The 22,512-nt window shown below is 43.9% G+C and overlaps 1 protein-coding gene across 1 annotated transcript in view; it reads right to left on the reverse strand.

The window, feature by feature from the left end:
* Nucleotides 1–346: 346 nt before the first annotated feature.
* The window catches only part of LOC148481402 (cysteine-rich protein 2-like), a 191,454-nt gene continuing 169,288 nt past the window's right edge, over nucleotides 347–22,512 (reverse strand). The window contains exons 7-8 of the mRNA XM_088453533.1: nucleotides 15,284–15,341; nucleotides 347–5,236 (exon numbers count right to left, since the gene is read on the reverse strand). Coding sequence (XP_088309659.1) covers nucleotides 5,169–5,236; nucleotides 15,284–15,341 — 126 coding nt within the window. The 3' untranslated portion in view covers nucleotides 347–5,168. The remainder of the gene's footprint in view (nucleotides 5,237–15,283; nucleotides 15,342–22,512) is intronic.

Raw genomic sequence — 22,512 nt, forward strand, 5'->3', positions numbered from 1 at the left:
TCACCAAAGAATGTATAACCCAATGCTTGCATGATGCACTCGCCAAGAGCACGTTACACAGGTAATTCCAGTCATTCATCTCCCCATAAAGGAATCAAAATATAATTAAAGTTAAACATTTTTTTTAAATTAAAAAAAAAAAAAAATACCATCAGCAAATAATTTGTACAGTTTATTATTTATTATACAATAGGACTATATAGGGGTCTATGTACTAAGCCTTGAAAAGAGATAAAGTGGATGGAGATAAAGTACCAACCAATCAACCCCTAACTGACACTTTTCAGGCTGTGTCTGTGTTTGCTGATTGGTTGGTACTTTATTTCCGTCCACTTTATCTCTCTCCAAGGCTTAGTACATAGACTCCTATTTTCCATTCAGAGCCATTTTTCAGGGTTCTCACACAAGCTCACTGCTATTACAACAGAACAAAATTGGTCAATATTCTCCAATAATACAATAACACATTTATGTGGGATAAAAAATTGAGACATGCATTAAAAGAAGCCATTATATAAGATTAAGTAATACTGTATTATAATATGAATATGTGATACATCAAGAAGATTATTGTTTATTTGGTTTTGCTGTACGCAGAGTTATGGTGGCAAGAAATAAAACAATGTCAACTATTTTGAAATGTACGTGATTTATAATACAAAATATGAGATTTGTGCTGGTCCCCGTTACTGGTACATTCATAGTTGGGGTATAATAGTGTTTTGAACTTCCTTTGTCTGCGGTGCAATGACATGCAGTGACCACATATAGCATTTTACTTAGATACTGTATTGCAGAAATCATTACATTTTTGACCAAGTGACTTTGTAAATGACACAAAGATTTGTGATTTGCTGCTGAATGACACAGATAAGTTAGTTAGGAGTGTGCACTCACTTAGTGCTCTACAAAACAACTTGGTTCCTGCCCACAGCTTGGGTCTGATTCAGAGATGTACACTAATGACATCGCATCAACAATGCCATACGCAAATGTCACAGACGCCGAGGAATGTACTGGGACGCCCACCGGCAGCTTTGTAAATTGAAGCATTTGTGTACAAAGACGGAACATCGGTCGCAGATTCTTCGATAATCGGAGTCCTGATTAGCCTTATGGTCGAGCAGAATGTGTACTGAGATGCTGGAGCCACTTTCACTGTGTGCGGGATCGGAGATGCAGGCTGTAACGCACCCTGAGAACAGTTGTGACACATCTGCGTTTTTAGTCATCACTCCCCGTTACCTCCCACAAACGCTCCCTGACTGTCAACCACACTGCGAGTAATAGTCGCTGCGAGCGACTATGGTATTGTACCCTGACGCAGGTGCCCTGCGACTCATGTGCAGATTGCTGATTATCACTCAACTGTGTCACCATCGGAATAGCTTACATCTCTGCATCAGGACCCTTGTACAGAATACTGAATTTATTCAGTGACATTTCATTTGTTATAGCAGAATCACTTTTTATAAGGAATACATAAAGTAAAAGTGACTTTAGTACAAGTATAAGCTCCTGTAAAATATATGCTTAATGATCTCTTCAGTATTATTTGAGAACAATTATGTATTATACTGTAAGTAAATACATGCTCCCTATTTGTATAGTAGCTATTACAGAGAATGTTCAGTTGCCTGTTCTGTGTATTGCATAGATACACAGAACAGGCGATCTTTCCCCTCTGTATGTCATTATGTTCATTACAATACCATTACAATAAAGCTGTATTCAATTTTTGTTTAAACAGCATATTCTGATGTCAGAGAGCTCCATCTTTTCATATGCTATTTACCATACAGCTTTCTTCTATTTACCTACGTAATACTGCATCTTTCTTTGCATAATAAGCTTATACCAATCCATATACTAATATTTTAGAATAATGATGAAAACTCATCTTTAGAAGTAATGAGCTTTGAGATTAGTTCACAGTTTTATAAATGCATCACATGAATTTTGGGCATGTTTATTACGGGAAGTAGTTGGTATCCCGACCATCAGGATGCCGTCGGTCAGAATCCCGGCTCCAGAATCCCGACTGCCGACATCACGATGGTGAGTATAACGGTTAGGGTTAAGTTTAGGGTTAGAGGTTAGGCCGCGGGAGGGGACGGTTAGGCTGCAAGGGGGAAAGGTTAGGGATACTTACCTAATAATGTCGGGATTCTGACTGTCGGGATGCCTGACCCCCGGGATCCCGTACCCAAACTGTTTATTACTGAATGAACACATACAGTGTGCATCATTAATATAGATAATCATAGGTATTCGCTGATCCCTATGAATACTGCTTGCTCAGGTTTTCATGCAAAAGACTGCTCTCGCTATCATAAATATTACCCCGAATACTGTACATCCATTCTTGTGTGGATTTGTGGACAACAAAAAAAACAATCTGCTGGGTCTGAAATACTTTGCATGCTCTGAAAGGATTAGATTTGGGTGATCTTTGTGACTGGGCAATCACCTACAACCTTAGGGGGAGATGTTTCAACCTTTCTAAAGAGTGGAGAAGATTCCCATAGCATCCAATCAGCTTTAGCTATCATTTTAGAGCATGTACTTGATAAATGCTAGCTAGAAGCCGATTGGTTGCTAGGGGCAACTTCTCCACCTGACCAGTTCTCCACTCTTTAGAAAGTTTAATACATCTTCCTCTAGTTATTAATAAACAAGTTTATTAAAATGAGATCCAATTGGTGGAGAACAAGGTGGAGTTGTGAGTTCTTTGATTACCGTAGAGTTACAGAACATATTTCTTCCAATTCAAAAACTTCAACTTTACAGGTAACCAAGAGGTGCAATGATCGGGAGTTGTCCTATATATTTCCATGCTCCAGGTGTGCCTTCACAGACCAGTCAGTGGGGTAGGGGTAAATCCGCTCAACGCTCCAACACTTCTGAGTATGTGTGAGACCCGGGGGAAGGTACAGTAAATCCCTGTTTGGTTCTTTACTGTGCATGCTCCGGCCCAGTGCACGCTCAGAAGCGCCCATCACTCTCTTCTGTGAGTTTGTAGGGTTGGGTCCACAGTGCATGCTCAGGGCCCACACATGCTTAGAATAGCAGAGTGATCCCCAGAAAGGGTGAACCACATTTTTGCAGGGGGCTCAAACATTCTAGCATTGGCCCGACTTAAAATCCCTGTAATTTCTTACTAATTAAAGCCCAATTACATTATTTAATAATATAAAAAAAATGCCAAACACTGTGGAGCTTACAAGGAGCTGACATAATCAGTAAAGGCTTTGAGGCATTCCTCCCACCTGGGAACGTGGACAGCTGCTGTTCAGCAATCGTTACTGCACCAATGATACTAGAGCACAGCAATCCAACAGTCATTTAATAACAGCCATGGCAGTCTTTATGATTTGCTGATCATCCCAATACTACACTCAATTCTACTAATGTTGCCTAAGGGATTCTAATTGAGAAATACATCTTGGTAACATTGGAGGATTCATTATCAATCCCCTAGTTATTATTAGAAGCATTGGAATAAAACATAAAGAAGGTGATAGTTCCCTGCACAATAAATACTCTCTACAGAAGAATGCGCATCAGATATATTAAGGCCTGTATTAATGAGCTGAAAAGATAACTACGTCATCACAGATTGCCTGGCTCATTGCAGGAAGATGTTCAGTAAAACATCACGTGTAAAGGTGCATATCCAACATCGTAATCGTGCAATCGTTCAATCATACTGTGCAGCGGTTAATGTGCCCACACTGAACGATATGCCATTCAGTGTGGGCACCCTCCCTCATCCCCGAACATGCACAACATGACGATCTCGTCAGGTTGCCCTGCATGTTCAGGTGATGACAGATGCCGACCAGCGGGAGTGCGCATCGCTGGTCGTTGCCGGCATAATTACTGCATGATTAATGAACGATAACAATGTCGTTATTGTTCAATCGTTCATTTTAATCGTGTAGTGGATATGCACCTTCAGACCTTCAACAGAACTAGGACAGAACATATTCTGTGATCGTTTATATAAACTGTCGTCACGGTTGCATTGTGTAGAATATTACAGTTGGATTAGTAACTGCCCTTTCTGACGCGTTTCCTCTCTATGGGGCTGCTGCAGAGCTGCATGTAAGCTGTCTGCAATTACACTTGTATTGTGTACATGGAGCTATGGGCCTGATTAATAGATGGGCACTAATGCTGCCGCCACAAATTTGTATGCAATGACTGAGAAAAAATATGCAAATGTCGCACCTGGCAGGATTTGCATTGAGAAGCCCGCTGGCAACTCTGCAAAGCCAAGCGGCTGCATACAAGGATGCGGCATCAGCTGCAGTTCAGTTGATTATCGGAGTAGCCCTATGGTACTCAGAATGGATGCTGGAATGGAAACGCTGGAGCCATTTTTACATTGTACGGGATCGCAATCGCAGTCTGCGACACTCCCCCAAAATGATTGTGACATGCCTGTGTTTTCATTGCCACTCTCCCATTACCTCCCCCAAATGCTCCCTGACTGCCAATCACTCTGCAACCAAACCCTCCCTGCGACCGCTGACGGTGATGAAACTTGATGCATGCACAGTGCCACTTATACGCAGATCACTATAATCGCTCCACTGCGTAAACATGGGAACTGTGTCCACCTGTGAATCAGGCCCAATATGCGTACATTTGGCCGTATATATCCATGCACTCATGCTCCAGAGCCTGCGCAGTGCCACACATTGCAAGAGCCATCCACAACTCTGAATGGGCCCTGTATGTAAAAAAGCTCAAGACTACTAAGGATGGAGCTCCTGCCACCCGGACATAAGAAGCGTGAAAAGACCATGTTATGCACCATTTGTGTTTAGTGTGTGAGAAACGTCTCTCCTTATTGACTAGTAAAGGAACAAATAATACTGAAATTCTTCCGAAGCACATACAGAAGCAATTCATGTAGGACAAGGCTCTTCCTGGCTTCTAACGTATTGAAAACTATGCATTTAATCACATATAATTTACAGGCAGCATCAATTTCAATATCAGGTATAAAACATGTACGGTAAGTTTTTGAACTTGTTCAACTGTACCAAAGCTGTATTATCTATGCTTCTCTAATAACCATAGTGTCATCAGCTAGAAATAATACAAATATTGTGAGAGGAGTCTCCCAGGGTAGAAGTAGGGACATCTGCGGGGACTTCTTAGGGCAGAACCTTTGTCTCAGGTTCTTTCTCATAGATGTAGCTTCCAACACCTCCTGTGTTCACACCTGTAGAAACACAGACTTGCTTAGATGGAATCTCACTCTATAATAAGCAGGGTAGGAACTCTCATTACTACTGACAAATTCCAAAGGGATTCACACTATCTAGAAAGGAAAATGAACAGGTGTCTTTCCTTCTATTTATTATCGACCACTTCTTTAAGAATAGATTGCTGCATACATTTAATCAAGAAAATGGTATATAGGGGCTGATTCAGAGATGTGCACTAACCCGATGGTCAGCTCACATCTCCGATTGTGACTCCTCTGCGCCGACGCATGAGGGTCTGTAATCCTGCACGCAGAGCGGCTTCAGATTGTCAGTGATTGACAGTCTAGTTCCGTTTCCCAAAAAGGAGGCGTGTCGCCACCCTGGGAAGGGGAGGGAAGAGGCCAGGATCTTCATTGGCTGACAGATTTCCTGGCCTCTTTTGTGCATCTGTGTCTGTTGGCTAGAGTGACCCCATGGTCGCTCAGCTGGCTGAGGATCCCACAGATAATCCGATGCTGTATCCATGAACACAGCTCGGAACAGTAATGCATGCAGGAGGCATGATGCATTACCATAATAGTGCTATAGCAATAGTGTCTGAGCCTGAATCACCCCCATAAGCGGCTATGCTCAATAGGTGATTGGGGCACAAGGAATAAATCTAATTACAAGGAGTTATTTTCATTGCTGAGTAGCTACTGGCAGCTACTTCTCAGGGGAGTGGGACTTAAGAGTCCAACAAAATATTGTTGTGGTAATATCCGTGTTATCAAAGAATATCAAAAATAGGTTTTCAACTGCAACTGAACATGCGGAGAGCTCCACGCCCAACTGTTAGCTGTATATGCACAGAGCTCTCCCCCAAACGCTGACAGTATGTTGCACAAAGATCCCTCCCCAAATTTCTTTCCATAAGCATTCCTCCCAAATGTTAATATTTAGGTCACAGTGCAGACTTGCAAACTCTGAAAGGGGTGTCACTTATAGCAATGGCAGGTGTTGCATCAGAAAATGGGTGCAGCTGTGCAAATTATGGTGTGTCGACGGACGGGCCTCACATCAGCTCCTGCTGCCTTTTAGGGCTGTTCTGGGGGATCCCCCTGCCCATCGGCACTCACCCTGCTGTCTGGATGAGCTCCTGACCCACTGACTCCCTCCTGCTGCTGCCCAGGTGTCTCCGTGGCTCTCCTCCAAGCCGCGGTCTCTGCATCCCTGGAGCCACAGCCTCAATTACTGCCGCCCCGCTGCCATATCTCCGCGGCTTCCAGCTCCCAGAGGCCCAAACCTTTCCTCCCTGTTCGGCCTTTGAGACGCCACTACCTCCTGCCACTGACCCCTGGCTCCCATCCCTGTCTGGAGGGACGGCCAGAGCCCGGAGCAACGTACCTGCGGGAGTCACATTGCCAGGCACAGGGCCTAACGCTGAGCAGAGAAGACTGCCATTCCAGCTTCAGGTACCTGTTCTTCTCCTGAGAGATCCCTCCCCCAAGGCCACCTGCTACCATACCCCTGGGGTCAGCTCGCCTGGCTTGGGGACTCTCCCCCCACTGTTGCCTGTGTGTGAAAGCAGCAGGTCCCTTAGCAGCCTCAGTTTTCTTGGGCTCCCTGCTCCTGATATAGAAAACCATTGTATGCTGGATTTAATTAAACTCTTCAGCTACCTGCACATTCTGATAACCTTGGATGGGGATTTATTCCTATATTTTTTCTACCCCCAATGATTGTGGCATTGCTCCCGATACTGTCTATACTATACTGTCTTCTTTTGCCTGGACTGTTTTTTTTCTTTCTTCTCCTTAGCCTGGGTTGGAGCTCCCTCCAGTGGTTGACTACAGAACCTACCGCTTCATTGTATATACCTTCTATTGTGATTTGTAACGCAGTATTACTGAGAACTGTTCTATCTAGGAGTATTGTCCACACCCTCGCCCCCGTCTGGCTTTCATTGTGACCTCAAATTGCCAACATTCGTGGCCTCATGTAGGCACTTTTTGTCCACTATGCCGATCCACTAAACAGGGGAATGTGACTTTCGTCATCCTTTCTGTTCACAGTGCTCTTTTTTTTTTTTTTAATGTAACTTCCACTAATTTATTTCTCTAATGGGCAAATCAGGGAAAGGGTCTCAGAGTAAGACTCCCCGGAAATCGAGTGATAGTGCCTCCCTACAAAACTTGCGCTCAGATCTGTCTATATCACACTCTACGGACTCCTTTGAGGTTCCACTCTGGGTCATTACCAGCTCCCCTCCTAACATGGACGCTACCCCTCACTTCATTGGTTCTCAAAATCACATACCGCAGCTGAGAGGTGAAATTGCAGAGATTTTGTCCCATGTCAAGTCCCTCCCTTCCAAACAAGATATGCAAGCATTGGAATCTCGACTTCATGAACTCAAATTTCTCTGGTTCAGATCGGTCACCCATATGGGTTCTCGTGTGGTTACTTTGGAAGAGGACAGAGATGCTGTATATTCCCAACTAGCCCTTCTTCATGAGGCGATCACTCAACAATCTCTGGATATGAAACCAGGATGGATGATTTGGACAATAGAGGTCGTAGAAACAACCTTCGAATTTGTGGCCTCCCAGAGGATATTCCTCCTTCGGGCCTTATGGATGTCCTTTTTTCGGGGAGATTCTGGCTCTAGACCCAAATGATTCCATTGAATTTGACCGAGCTCACAGAGCCCTCCATCCAAAGGGCGTCAGGTATAGTTATTGGGTTAGTTATTTGTTTTCCATATTGACAATTGCCAGGAATTTACTCAGGCCCTTAAGACCCTCATTCCCTGACCTCACCATATGGGCCCTCCCAAACTTGGCAGGTAGTTGTTAGCCCATTACAGTATTTTCTCCTTCATGGAGATATGTTGTTTAATAAAGTTACGTTGAGTGTTACAGATTTAGCAGTTAGCACTGTTCTATATTTTTACTGCTTAGTTTTATTATTGAAATGTCTTGATTGACAAAGTCATTGTCTCCTACCGCAAATTTGGCTCCTTGACATGGGTAACCTGGCGGTCCCCTTTTTGTCCGGATGCATTTTTTCCACGTTTTTATTGTCTTTTTTTAAATTGTGTTTTTGATTGTTTGTTTGTTTTTTTTTTTTCTTACTTTCTTTCCTACAGCTCCGATGTCTTGAGCCTTTTTTTGTACTCTATCCCTACCAATGGCTGCCTCTCTTAGAATTATTTCTATCAATGCCAGAGGGTTGAATGTCCCTGAAAAGAGCTGATATTGTACTAGTGCAGGAAACCCATTTCCGTCGTTCTGAATCATGTCCTTGCCTTAGTAACCGATTCTACCCCACGGTCTATTACTGTAATTACACCCAATCTAAATCTAAGGGAGTGCCAATTTTATCTGCCAAACATTTACCTATATCCAATGTAGTGGTCCATAGGTTGGAGGAGGGGAGGTGCCTACTTGTTAAATGCACTGTGTTTACCCAAGTCTTCACCATTGTTAATATTTATGCCCCGAATCAGGGTCAATCGATTTTCCTCGAAAAGATGTTTGATAAGACTGCCTCTCTCCAAGAAGGAATCCTAGTAGTTGGAGGTGATATGAATTGGGCTCTAGACCACCAACTGGATGTGTCCTCAGGTTCCTCTACCATCCCCGAACGTACATCTTGCAAGGTAGGGCGTCTGCTCCACACTCATCAGCTGTCCAATGTCTGGCGTATTCTTCATTTCTTCATCCTACAGATAGGGATTTTACTAATTTCTAACACCCACATCAGTCATATTCCAGGATAGATTATATACTGTTAGGCAATAGACATTTACATTTGGTGCGTAGCGCCTCTATAGGTTTGACGACCTAGTCAGACCATGCCCCAGTCTTGATGGACCTATCCCTAGGAGTGAATGACCCTCATGCCGTTTTAAAGAATCCTTACTGACTGACCCCTACTGTAGATCCCAACTTGAGGAGACTATTGATGGGTATATTTATTGTAATATAACCCCTGCCGTATCGAGGCTTACTATCTTGGAGGCACATAAATGCGTACTTAAAGGGAAGTGTATCCAATTCGGTGCTTATTTGAAAAAACAAAGGATGGCCCAAATTGAGAATTTGTTGCAGAAGATACAGAACTTGGAGTCTTCTCATAAAGCTTCCTTTTCTTCCAATATCTATGTTGAATTAGTTGCTGCGCGTACGGCATTGAATAAGCTCCTTCTTGATAAAGTTAAATATTATTTTAATAGATGTTGTAGCAGATATTATAAATGGGGTAACAAACCTAGGAAAATATTAGCTCACTCGCTACCTGCGCAGAGAGCTCTCTCCTTTATACCCTCTATTAAGGATGAGAGAGGTCTGACTCTCCACGACACCAGTAAGATTGCGGCATCACTCTATTTCTTTTATTCTTCTCTTTATAATCTACCTCCCTCTGAGGCTTACCCTGACGCTTTGGTAAAACAAGGGGCCATTAGCGATTACCTTGTTAGAGTAGGGTTCCCTAGGCTCTCTGTATCTGATTGTGTGGAGCTGGAGAAGCCTTTTACTATGCTTGAATTGGATGAGGCTATTAAACCTACTCCTTCTGGCAAGAGTCCTGGCCCAGACGGTTTTACTATCAACTACTACAAGGCCTTTAAGAGTAAGCTGCTTCCATTACTTCTGGAGGCCTTTAACTCCTCTTAGAACAATCCCATTTCTCTGGCCAATCCCTGGAAGCCCACATCACAGTTATCCCTAATGAAGGCAAGGTCCCCTCCTTCTGTCCTAGCTACCGGCCCATTCCGTCCTTAATGTCGACATCAAATTATTTGCAAAACTTCTTGCGAGTAGATTGAAAGTTTTTCTCCCGTCATAGTGATCAGGTTGGATTTGTTCCAGGTCGCGAGGCTCTGGACAATTCTTCTAAGATCCAGGATAAGATTCACCTTATTTCCACAATGAAGACACCAATGATTTTATTGTCTACTGATGCCAAGAAGGCGTTTGATAGGATCGACTGGGGTTTTATGACCGGTGTGTTGACACATTTGGGACTGGGTCCTATCTTTCTTCAAGGCATCCTTTCCCTCTACTGCTCCCCGTTATCAGGATGCAGCCTGGGATGGGCCGCTACTCACCTCCGCGCCGGCGTTTTTGGGCTTAGGTGTTCAATTGCTGGGAGTGGAGGTGAGTGGTGACTGATTATTCTCCCCGGGGTCTGCTAGAGCTTCCATGTGTGCGTCCTGGTTCCCGGGGACCAACAGGGCACAGCCATGTTGGTCCATATCACCTGACTAGTCTCTCCCAAATGGTAGTCCTGCGGTCAATCAGCTGACCCTCTGATCCAATGACTAGTTACCCAGGGGTATTTAGTTTGACTCCAGGAACAGGAAGTTGCTGTTCAACTTCGTTTTCCCAGTGACTGTGATGCCAGGCTCTAAGTTACTTTCTCAGAATATCCCACAGCTAGTCTGCAGTTATTATATTCTGTGACTGGATCTACTATCAAGTTTACTACCTGCGTTATTTGCAGCAGTTCCCAATGCTGAATCCCTCTGTTAAATGTTTCAGCTGCTAGGCTGATTTCCACAGTGTCAAGTTTCTTGCTTATTTCTGGATTGCTGTTCAGCTCTCAATGCTGAATCCCTGTGTTACATATCTCAGCTGTTAAGCTGATTACCAATGTTCCAAGTCTCATCTCTCCTGCTAAGTTCTCTGCACAAGTTACTTGTATGCTGCACCTGAATCTCCTGTGTATCAAGTTCACTCTCCAGCATCTGATTTCCCTGCAGTTATTATTTTTACAGTGTAACAAGTCCACTAATCTGTGTTTGTGTTCCCTGCACAATTACTTGTACTCCAAAACTATCTTCAGTGTATCAGTTCACGCACCAGTGTCTGAGTTCCTTGCAGTTACTGTTCCGTGTCTGGATCTACAGTGCACCAAGTACTTCATTGTGCGTCTGGGTCCCCTATACACCCAGTGACTTTCTGTGTCTGGATTCCCAAGTTTCTTTTACACCACCCTGCGTCCAGATCTTCCGAGTTACCTTAAGCATCCAGTACCTGACCCTTCATTATTTATCGTCACTCCCATCTAGTCTGTGGCTGTCCTCCTGTGTCACTTCTTGGTGTATCCAGCAACGTCTCATAGTACATACCAGTGCATCATTTCCACTCATTACTGCAGTGACATTTTCTAGTCTACTCGTCACTCCCAGGTACCTAACCAGAGGGCCGCGACCTGCTCACTCAGTGCGGCGAAACCCATATCCCAACAAGAGGGGTAACTGGTGAAGTGGGTTAGACTCCAAGTGAGTTAGACTCTGCGCCTCTGGTTAGGTCTAGCCAACACTTGGGACTGACCTTTTTGAGGAAACTGGCACTGTCATTCCCCTCGCTGCCTCCTAGCCATTCTAGCCCCCCAGCTTCTTGTCCTCCTCATAGGAATTCCTAGCTTTGGATCGTGACACCCATCAGCCAAGATTAGTCAACGGCTCTCTTACCAGCTCCTTCGCTATTAATAATGGTACTCGACAAGGTTGCCCGCTGTCGCCCTTGATTTTTATTCCTTGTATGGAGGTCCTGGCGCAGTCTATTCACTTAAACCCTAATATTTCTGGTTATGCCCTCCAAGATAAGGAATCTAAATTGTCCCTCTTTGCCGATGATTTGTTGGCCACCATTACTTCTCTGATCATTTCCCTACCTAATTTGCTGGATGAGTTTAGGTTATTTGGTGACCTTTCCAACTTCAAGTTTAATTACACCAAATCGGTTGTACCCAATATCACAGCACCACCCCAAATGCTAGTAGGACTTAAAACTGCTTTTCCTTTTCCCTGGCATGCTTTCCAATTAAAATACCTTGGAGTAGTCATTACTAGAGACCTAGGCCACTTGTTTGAAGCTAATTTCCCCCCCCTCTTGGCCAAAATACGTTCGGACCTACAGTCTTGGAGAGCTCATCCTTTTTAATAGTTTAGGAGGTTAGGTATACTAAAAAATGACTTCTCTCCCCAAGATTCTGTATCTTCTGCAAGTTCAACCCATTAAGATTCCCCAGCGATGGTTTTTTGATATTCAGGCCCTCATTACAGATTTTGTGTGGGGAGGTAAGAGACCACGCCTGAAATTAGACCTGATGTACAGGACAACACATTGAGGGGGCCTCCGGCTCTCTAACATGCAGGGTTATTATCACGCATGTCTACTCACTAGAATCTTGGAATGGCCGAGAACTGACATACGGAAGCAATGGGTGCATATTGAAATGCAGTCATTGCTTGTCCCTATTTTTATAGCTGCGTGGCTTGTGACACCCCCTAGTTCGTCGCCTACATTGTCCTGTTGGAAGTCTATCCGAAATAACCACTCCATCTCCTCACAGACTTCCCTGTATTTTTCTTTCTTGTCAAATATTCACTTTCCTCCAGGAATGGACCAAAGAGCTTTTAGTTGTTGGTTAGACAGAGGTCCAGCTGGAGCTGGTGAGTAGGGACAAAGTGGCATCCTTTGCCGACATACAAGGAAATTGGAACTTACCTCAAGGGGAATTCTGGCGATACCTACAGCCACTTTCATCACTCTCTTGGCCCCTCCATACAGTTCTAACGCCTTTTGAACTCCTTTGCGCCGGTCCCTTGCCCCCTACTCATACTATTTCTCTGATATACAACCTTCTCTCGGATGATGCGAGTATCCGTCTTCCACACTTGAGTGCAGAGGTGGGGGAGGCCAACTGGGTTAAAATAGTTAGTTTGGCACATACTTGCTCTCCTAGTGTTGGTGTTCAGGAGACCCAATACAAGTTAATATCCCAATGGTATAGGTCTCCAGATGTCCTTTCAAAGATGGGGTTTGGCGTGCCGAATACATGCTGGTGGTGCTTAATTGCCCCAGGCAACCCGTTTCTCATATGGTGGCAATGCTCTCATCTCTTTCCGTTTTTGTCAGAAGTCCTTAAACTTTCTGCAATAATAATAGGGGAGCCGGTTCCTTCTGATCAGTTGTTCTGGCTGTTTCACCTATCCCCCGCCCCTATCTCGAGATATAAGAAGTCCCTGTTGTGCTATTTAAATAACGCGGCTAAGTCAGTTATCCCGGTAAAGTGGCGCTCTTGCTCATTGGTTAGAGACTGGTTCGATAGAATTGACCTCTACATGGAAATGGTAGATATTTTGTCTTCTACAGAAGATAACTACACCGCTTTCAGGCATACATGGTTTCGTTGGCTGGATTTCAAGGACTCGAAAACCTTTAAGGATATTATTGCATCTCATCCCTCCTAAGCCTCTTAATGGTCTGCGGTACCCTCAGGGTCCATGATTTGACTGGCCTTTAGATTTGATAGGCTGGAGTCTGCTTCTCCTTTATTTGCCTTTGTTGAACCCGGAGCTGTATTTATTTATTATCTATTATTTATTATTTTCTTATCTTTATTTACTTTATTTTTCTTTCTTCTCACGTTTTTTTTTTTTTTTGTTATATGTATGTAAATGGTGATTTCTATGCGATTTCTATGTTTGTTTATTCATTTTCTGCAATTTAATTAATTTAATAAAAACCAATTTGCACTAAATTAGGATGTGTTATGTGTGAAATGAGAGCTTAATTTCCACCAGTTGTGAGATCCTTCATGAATGTACTGTACATTAGCTTGCATCACTGCAACTGACTTCTGTAGCTTGTGCAATGTCACAGCTGCCCTCACAGCTGTGACATTGCTTCTCTTATAAAATGTTTATCGGATCTAAATAGTGTGGCTGTTGTTCCAGACTTCTTCTTCTACACAGGAGACGGCACGGAACGAAGTGGTATGTTTGAAGCTTTTACAGAAATCTGCTACCCTTCCTCACATTTATGTCTCTCCATATACATATCTCAGACTTGTTCGTAAGGCACTTTCCCCTTAATTTCAGAGATTTAATACATCATTTTTTTTTAGCAATGTCTCTACCATGCTGTAGGACCTCACAGTTATGGGTAATAATATCTGCAAATGACTAGACAGCATCCATTCATTTCTTGCAGAGATGGAGTCAATGACAAATTGTGTGACTTGTCAGGAGATGACTGTACCCGTTCATGCCTGGAGGGAAGTCCATGGGAAGGGAAGTCCTGCACTGACATCAAAGTTACTAGTACTTTTATAAAGACCTCCAAAATGAATCACTATATGACAAACTGCATTTGCAGTCTGCTACTTGGGAGTGGGAGTGTGGACCACCGATCATCTCCCCAGACATCATATAAATCTTGGGGCATGGCTGCATCACAATGGGGCATGCCAGGTGATTTTGAAGCCCTAGGCTGCCCCCATCATACTGTACTTCAAACTCAAAACAGCCCTTGATTGCAGTGGGTCACACATTATTCACTGTGTTTCCTTGTCACTGAAGAGATCAATTTTTTAAAAAAGTTTTAAAGCCTTTAATGGGGTCAGATAAGCCATCACAGTAAGCTTCTACAGTGGCATATTGTGAGGACCCCTTGTAGCCTTATATACAGATACAGTATGTCTTTCATCATCTATCCTCCGTACATTATGAGTCACGATAGGCAGGGCGCATGAGAGCCACCAGCTTCCATGTGACTCGGCTGTCAGTGGGCGTCTGATTAGCTGAAAATGCGTCTTATTCACAATGCGATGCGAATAAGATGCACAAGCAGACTATGCTGATAAAAGTGATATGCGGCATGAGTATGTTCTGTGTGCGGCCAAGTTTGTAGAATCATGTCAACGGAACGTGGTGTGGAAAACAGCGGCCGACACTGTAACTGTAACCTAGGCAGATACAGCTGCAGTCGCACACAGAACATACACACGCTGCATATTATTTTATCAGCAAAGTCTTCTTGTGCGTTTTATTCACAGTGCACTGCAAATAGGACTCATTTGTGGCAAAATAGATGCACGAAGAGGCGCTCAGCATGAGTAAACTCGCATGGGACTAAGAAAGACTAGAAGGGCTGTTTAACGTGACTGCAGCAACAATGACAGAGGACACATCTGTATACTTACCTGGATCTATAGACCCTATATTATCATGGTTTCAATTTGTATGCATTTACATCTCAACGTCACAGTGTTTATAAACTAACCTTTTGGTCCAAAAAGGATTGCGTAGCAAGGCTTGTGACAGTACGGCTTCTCATCATGCTATAGGACAAAGACAAAAAAGAAATAAAACTGAAAAGCTGAAAAATATGCAATTAATGTACGTGCAATGACAAAATGGTACATTTAAATATTCTACTCACAAAAAAAACTTACCGTACACTAGGCACACATAGATTTAAATCAAATGAATAGATGCCTGTCTTTAGTGACTCTCACCTTGTTGTGACTGTCCCTCTATAGTTTAGATAACATTACAGGGAGATGGCAATGGTAACGTATGCTGAATGATGAGCAGCAGCTGAGGTGTGACATTCTCCAACTCAATGAGGCTTTTTAGCCCTTTCTAAGTCACTGTATTTGCTTTGGTGATGGCCACTGCAGCAAAAAACAAACACTACTATACTGTAGAAGACACGGAGGAAGCAGTGCAGGAAACATACACTTTGCTTTACTATATTATTGCTATCATTTTTTATTTATTATACATGGGATATCAAATATTGTATATATTTTAAGTTTTAATTAGGCTCTTAATTTTCATGTTTTATACATTTGATTTGATTGGCAATAGGTTATTTGTGATTATATATAATTCCCTTTATTTCCTTGTGCTTTCTTAATTGGTTATAGTTTTTATGAATAGTATTACCCTGATCGGTTCCTGATCACCTATTGATTTGGGTTTGTCTTGTTTTTATTTTCTGTAGCCTTCCGGATTTGTGATATGATAAACTTTATTATTATTTATTTTATTATTATTTAAATTATGAACCATGACACTTACATTACTTGTCCTTTTAAATTTATTAATAAAAAGTTATAATAATTTTACTTTTGCCGATGATACTCAGATCTACCTTTCCTCCCCTGACCTCTACCCCTCTCTCCTCACTCGTATCTCCAACTGTCTCTCTGCTATCTCTTCCTGGATGTCCCAGCGCTTTCTTAAACTTAACATATCTAAGACAGAGCTGATCATCTTCCCACCCTCCCTCATAGCCTCACTTCCCACAATTTAATTATCTATTAACGGCACAACTATCTCCTCTAGCCTACAAGTGCGCTGTCTTGGAGTTATCCTCTACTTCAAACCACACATTCATGCCGCTTCCATCTCAAAAATATTTCCAGGATCAGGCCCTTTTTCTCCCTGGAGGCAACTAAGACCCTCAACCACTCACTGGTCATCTCCAGATTGGACTATTTCAACGCCTCTTATCTGGCCTCCCTGACTCCTACCTCTCTCCACTCCACTCTGTACTCAATGGTGCTGCTCGGCTCATCTTCCTCTCCAAACATTCTACATCTGCCTCACCTCTTCTACAAGCCCTACACTGGCTCCGCTTCCCCAATTCAAGGTTCTTACTCTCACTTACAAAGTCCTCACCCAATCCTCTCCCATTTATATCTCTGATCTTATCTCACTTCACACTCCTGCCCATCAAATGCATGCCACCTCTCTTGCCAATTGATTACTTCTTCAAACTCCCCCCTCCAAAATTTTGCCCAGGCTGCTCCCTACCTCTGAAACTCTCTCCCTCTCCGACTCTCCACCCCTCTACAAATCTTCAAACGCGCTCTCAAGACCCACTACTTCATCAAAGCCTTCCAGCTCTCATCCTAACCTACTGTTCCATGATTCTTCCTCACTGTCTATTCCAACTGTGTCACCCCGTCTGTCTGTCCCTCCCCTTTAGAATGTAAACTCTCACGAGCAGGGCCCTCTTCCCTCATGTGCTTCTCATTCCCTTACTCATACGATCATCTACTCCAAACTCCCCACAAGGTCACCTAACACTTGGTTGCTGATGCCCTGCTGCTTTTGAGTATTATGATCGCTATTGCAGCAATGTTTATAAACTATGTCATTGGCCTGTATTGTTTTGTACTGTAAGTTGCTATTTTCTTGCTGGCTCATTTGTTTATGTACTTTGTGAGGCGCTGTGGAACCCTTGTGGTGCCATATAAATAAAGGATAATAAAAATAACAATAATAAAATGGCAAAACACAATGTTTTGCTGTTGAAAGCATTGTCCTTTTAAATTTCGGGTGTAAACATGCTGGGAAGCTGCAGCTTAGTAAATAAACCCCTGTAACACTAACTGTCAAACATGGAGGAAGAAGTGTGACGGTCTGGGGTATTTTTGCAGAATCCCAAGTCGGCAACTTGACTGAACCTGGGAGGGTACCACAGCATTTTGCAGGGTCATGCAATACCACCTGTCTACGCCTATTGGTCAAGGGTTCATCCTACAGATAATGACCCAAACGATCCCTCCAGGCAATGTCAGAACTACCGTCAAGGAAAAGAACAAGATGGTAGGCTACAAATCATGGAGTGGCCAGCACAGTTTCCAGACTTCATCAAACTAGTTTGGGAAGAACTAGACAGAAGAGTTAAAGCAAAGCAAGCTACAGGTTAACCCCATTTGTGGAAACATCTCCAACAGTGCTGGGAAGAACTTTCCAAATAATGGGCCTGATTCAGAGCCGTTCCTATTTGCGGTCGTTCGTTCAAAAACAAGGGGTGGCTATTCAAATGATCCGTTCGCAAATTGCAGTCTGTTCACACCTCTAAGTCTGAACGAGCGTGCAAAACATACGCTCGTTTATTTGTTAAAAACGCCCCCTGGCCTCTCGCACCATACGTCATGTCCGCTATTTATTAGATTAATCGAGTACATCGACCAGCGTATGAACTGCTCGCTATTCTTGTGGTTGGTTTTTTCAACCGCTATTTTGCGAGCAGTTCTGAGTTTAAAAAAACCAAGTGACGTGGTCAATGACGCTGCTGTATTAATTATGCACTCCCTAAAAATGCCCGTTTTGACCTTTAAGCACGCCTGCGTTCGAATTCCACTCCCCCGTTTACAAGCACCTTCCCCTGTTACCACCCACATACGCCTCATTCTGTCACTCAAAATAGCAGGCACTCACTATATAGCGTACAAACGATTTTCGGCCGCACTGACTGGTTTGCGCATGCGTACTAAAAACCATACGCATGCGCAGATGTGCGAACAGCTAGCGAGCGGCTCTGAATGAGGGCCAATATTTGATTTCCATTGTAGAAAGAATGCCAGGAGTGTGTTCGGTGGTTATATCTGCAAAAGTGGCTACTTTAATTAATCAAAAATGTAGATTGAATTTTGTTTAACCACTTAACTGACACATTTTTTTTCCAAAACCACTCAGAAATTGTCATTTTTTTAATGATTGAATTAGGGCCCTCATTCAGAGCCGTACGCTCTGAGCAGAGCGCGCGCTCTGAATGAGGGCGGGCCTCCATGAAAATGGAGCGTCCTTCTGGACGCTCGTATAGCTGTGGGTCACCACCCACAGGCTATACGAGCGTGCATTTTGATGGCCGCGATGGTCGAGACCATCGCGACCATCGAAATTGCGAGCCGGAGCCTGCGGTTGAGGTTTTCAACCGCAAGCTCCGGAGTGATTTTGGCTCTATCAGAGCCAAAATCACTCCCACTGACATCACTAGTGATGTCAGTGGGCCGGCTTCTGACGGGAGGCACGCCCCCGGCACGCCTACCAAAGGGGGCGTGCTGTCAATCAACATCGACAGCACGCCCCCTTTGATCAGACACAACGAGCGAAGGACTTTCCTTCGCTCGTCGCGTCTGGCGCATGCGCACGACGGAGCTCCCTCCGTCGTGCGCATGCTCAGTCCATAACATCGACCCACTTGCAAGCGGACAGCCGCTCGCGAGTTGGTCTGAATCAGGCCCTAGGTCAAGAAGATCTATTTAAAACTTATCCAACACAATTTTAAGGCGAGCTCAGGGAGGACAGAAACCTCCCGTGGAGCAGAAGGGAAGCAGAATTCACCAAGCGTTGGATTGTTCACCCACTAATAGGGAACGTGTGCTGGGTTTAGACCGTCGTGAGACAGGTTAGTTTTAGCCTACTGATGAGGTGTTGTAGCCATAGTAATCCTTGTATAAAAAATGTGTGTCGTGGGAGCTGCACACACTCACTGGCATAAGTTGCGGGTGCACGGTAAAGTAAATTCTAGAGAAACAATCCATTTGGAGCAAACCTGCGACCAGGTTACCCCAAGTGTAAGAAAAACCGGCACTCCATTGAAAAGTACAAAAAAGCCGTTTTAAAACACATTTTACACATTTTTTTTTATAAAAAACAGTATACCATAAAAATAGCAATTTGTATGGTATACTTTAGTAATGACCATCGACGGCTGTACCGTCAACGGCTGATTGCTTTAAACCATCCATGGTTGAGTTCCACATAAAATGTAACCGATGTATCGGGAGCAAATCGATAGTAACAATGATCGGGACTGGTCTGTGGGAAATAGGGACTTTAGATGACCATTAGTGGGGTGTCCATCGATGGTATAAAAACACAAATCAATGGTGTACCATCGATGGTTTACAGCACTTGATGGTAACCGGTGTACGGCGGGCCATGGGCCGATAAAAGCCAGGGGGTGGAGCTTAGCGGGCCAAGAGGAGTGAAAAAAAAAAGGCTCCTGCTCATCCATCGATGGCAGATAACCATTGGTTCTCTGCCGTCGATGGCAAAAGTAGTTGTAAAAACCCATCAACAATCGATGTCACTTGAAACATCGATTGACAGCAACCAGCAACAATTGATGCTTGAAATCATCGATGGTTGTTAGACCCAATCAACTATCGATGTTTTACAAAACATCGATGGCTGGTGACCATCACTTCTGCTGGGTCACACATACAGGTGAGGGAGAGAGGCCAGCGCTGAAGGTCCCCGCGGCTGCAGAGAGAAGAAGCAGCCGGTGCCCCCGCGTCATCACAGTGGAGGGAGGCAGGTAAGCTCACAGGGGTGGGGGGCGGCACTGACAGTCCCGGCGGCTGCGAAGAGGAGAAGCAGCCGCCGGGTGATTACAGGAGGGGGGCCCAGCGCTGTCTGTCCTGGCGGTTGCAGGGAGAAGAAGCAGCCGCCGGGTGATTACACAAGGGGGATGGGGTGCAGCGCGGCGCAGACAGCCACCCGTAGGGCATTTCTTATTGGTCGTATCTGATACGACTGTGCCAGGCAAGTGGTTAATAAAATGATTCATTAATTATTTCTCCAACTGTTTCTTTGTTGTTTGCTTTATTTTCGGAGTACATTAAACTGCTGAAATTTCAATAAAAACTGAAAAGTTCTAAAACTGTTGACCGTAGAGTATTTGATTTGGAAATGTGACAGAGTGTTTGTTTTTCTCATTTCTTATACTTGCAACCAATTGTCTTTAAAGCTAAAATATCTGGGAAGAAAAACCAACTTGGACTAAATTAGGGGTAAACACTTACAGCAATATTTATTTAATAAAGGGTTACGTCATTTGCAATGTGTAGCTTACCCAAATAATATATAATCATTATTAGACTTCATATCATTAGCCCTATCTCAGTGATTCCCAACCTCGGTCCTCAAGGCACACTAACAGTCCTGGTTTTAGTGATATCCATGCTTGTACACAGATGGTTAAATCAATATACTGAGGTACTAATTAAGTCACTTGTGCTCAAGTATGGCTATCCCTAAAACCTGGACTGTTAGTGTGCCTTGAGGACCGTGGTTGGGAACCCCTGCCCTATCTGGTGGACACAGCTATCCAAACACGTGCATTATTCCATGCTCCCCATTATGTGTAATGTAGAGTCCCATGCAGTGGCTTCATTTGCCAATGCCAATACTGTACTGAATATGTTTAGAAAAGTGAAGCATTACAAAAAAACAGATTTTTCACTACATTAACATGTAGGAGTAAATTTACTAACATTCGAGTTAGCAATCTCTGGAGAGTTTGGGCATTTTTTCCACTCGCAAATTTACTAATGTAAAACCCGGGAGAGAAATCTTTTTTGCTACGGGAAAATATTGGAGAGTTAGCAAACTCTGTTCACTTCACCATCGGCCAAACTCGAGTAACTTTTCACTAGTGAAGATAAAATTCGTGAATTTACCAAGATGAGAGTTTCTAAACTCTCATGAGAACGGACAACACTGCTGTAAAAATTTGTAAAATCAATTCACCTGCCTGTGAGCTGCGAGTTTGGCATGTGTGTTTCTGCCTGTAAACAGTAAAATAAGGGTTAAATCAAAATTTTAGAAATGACGTAGGGTCCCTCTCCCAAAAGCATAACCAGCCCCAAACTGCTCAGCCAGTCCTGGTTCCTAAAATTACGGGGAACAAAACTAGTAGGATTTCGCAGTAATTTAGGAACCAGAGACCCGGAGATAGGGTCTCCTGGCTGTGGCATTACACCTCTGGTCGGTTTGGGTCCGGTACTGGTTTTAAATATAGAGGGACCCCTACAGAGGCTGCTTGCTCGGGAGAGATTTGCAGAGAGAAGACACTGCAATCTTGGGTGAGTAAGGCCCTGATTCAGAGCCGCTCGCTCTGAATCAGGGCCCTCCTCCATTAAAATGGAGCGTCCTCCTGGACGCTCGTATAGCTGTGGGTCACCACCCACAGCATATACGAGCGTCTAAAAAGATGGTCGCGATGGTCTTGACCATCGCGACCATCGGACTTGCGAGTGAAACCCTGCGGTCGGGTTTCTCAGCCACAAGCCCTGGAGTGATTTTGGCTCTATCAGAGCCAAAATCACTCCCACTGACATCACTAGTGATGTCAGTGGGGCCGGCTTCAGACGGTAGGCGTTCCCATGGGAACGCCTCCGTCTGGCAGGCACGCCCACCAAAGGGGGCGTGCTGTCAGTCACCATCGACAGCACGCCCCCTTTGGTGCGAGACTCCGAGCGACGGATTCCCCGTCGCTTGCCGGGTCTCGCGCATGTGCACGACGGAGCTCCCTCCGTCGTGCGCATGCGCAGTGGAGAACATCGACCCACTTGCGAGCGTACTGCCGCTTGCGAGTGGGTCTGAATGACCCCCTAAATTCCTTCAAAACTTGCTACTCGGGGGAGATTTCTCGATCTGCTTCACCATCGGCCATCTCACTCTCAGCTAAACTCACTTCTTTGTAAATTTGTGAGTTTCAGGATCCTCAAATCACCTGAGTTTCAGCGATGCTAATCGAGTTGAAAAAAAAAAAAAACTCGATCAGACTCGATTCATAGTAAATTTACCCCGTAGTCTATGACACACATAAGCAGTGACCATATAAGTAATTTATAGTGTACACCAGATTATATCAAAGTTTTCTAGCTTGTAATCACTGGAGGTTACACGATAATGAAACAA

Source organism: Taudactylus pleione, unplaced genomic scaffold (assembly GCF_031769625.1).
Source record: "Taudactylus pleione unplaced genomic scaffold, aTauple2 ptg000582l, whole genome shotgun sequence".
NCBI classification, from domain to species: domain Eukaryota; kingdom Metazoa; phylum Chordata; class Amphibia; order Anura; family Myobatrachidae; genus Taudactylus; species Taudactylus pleione.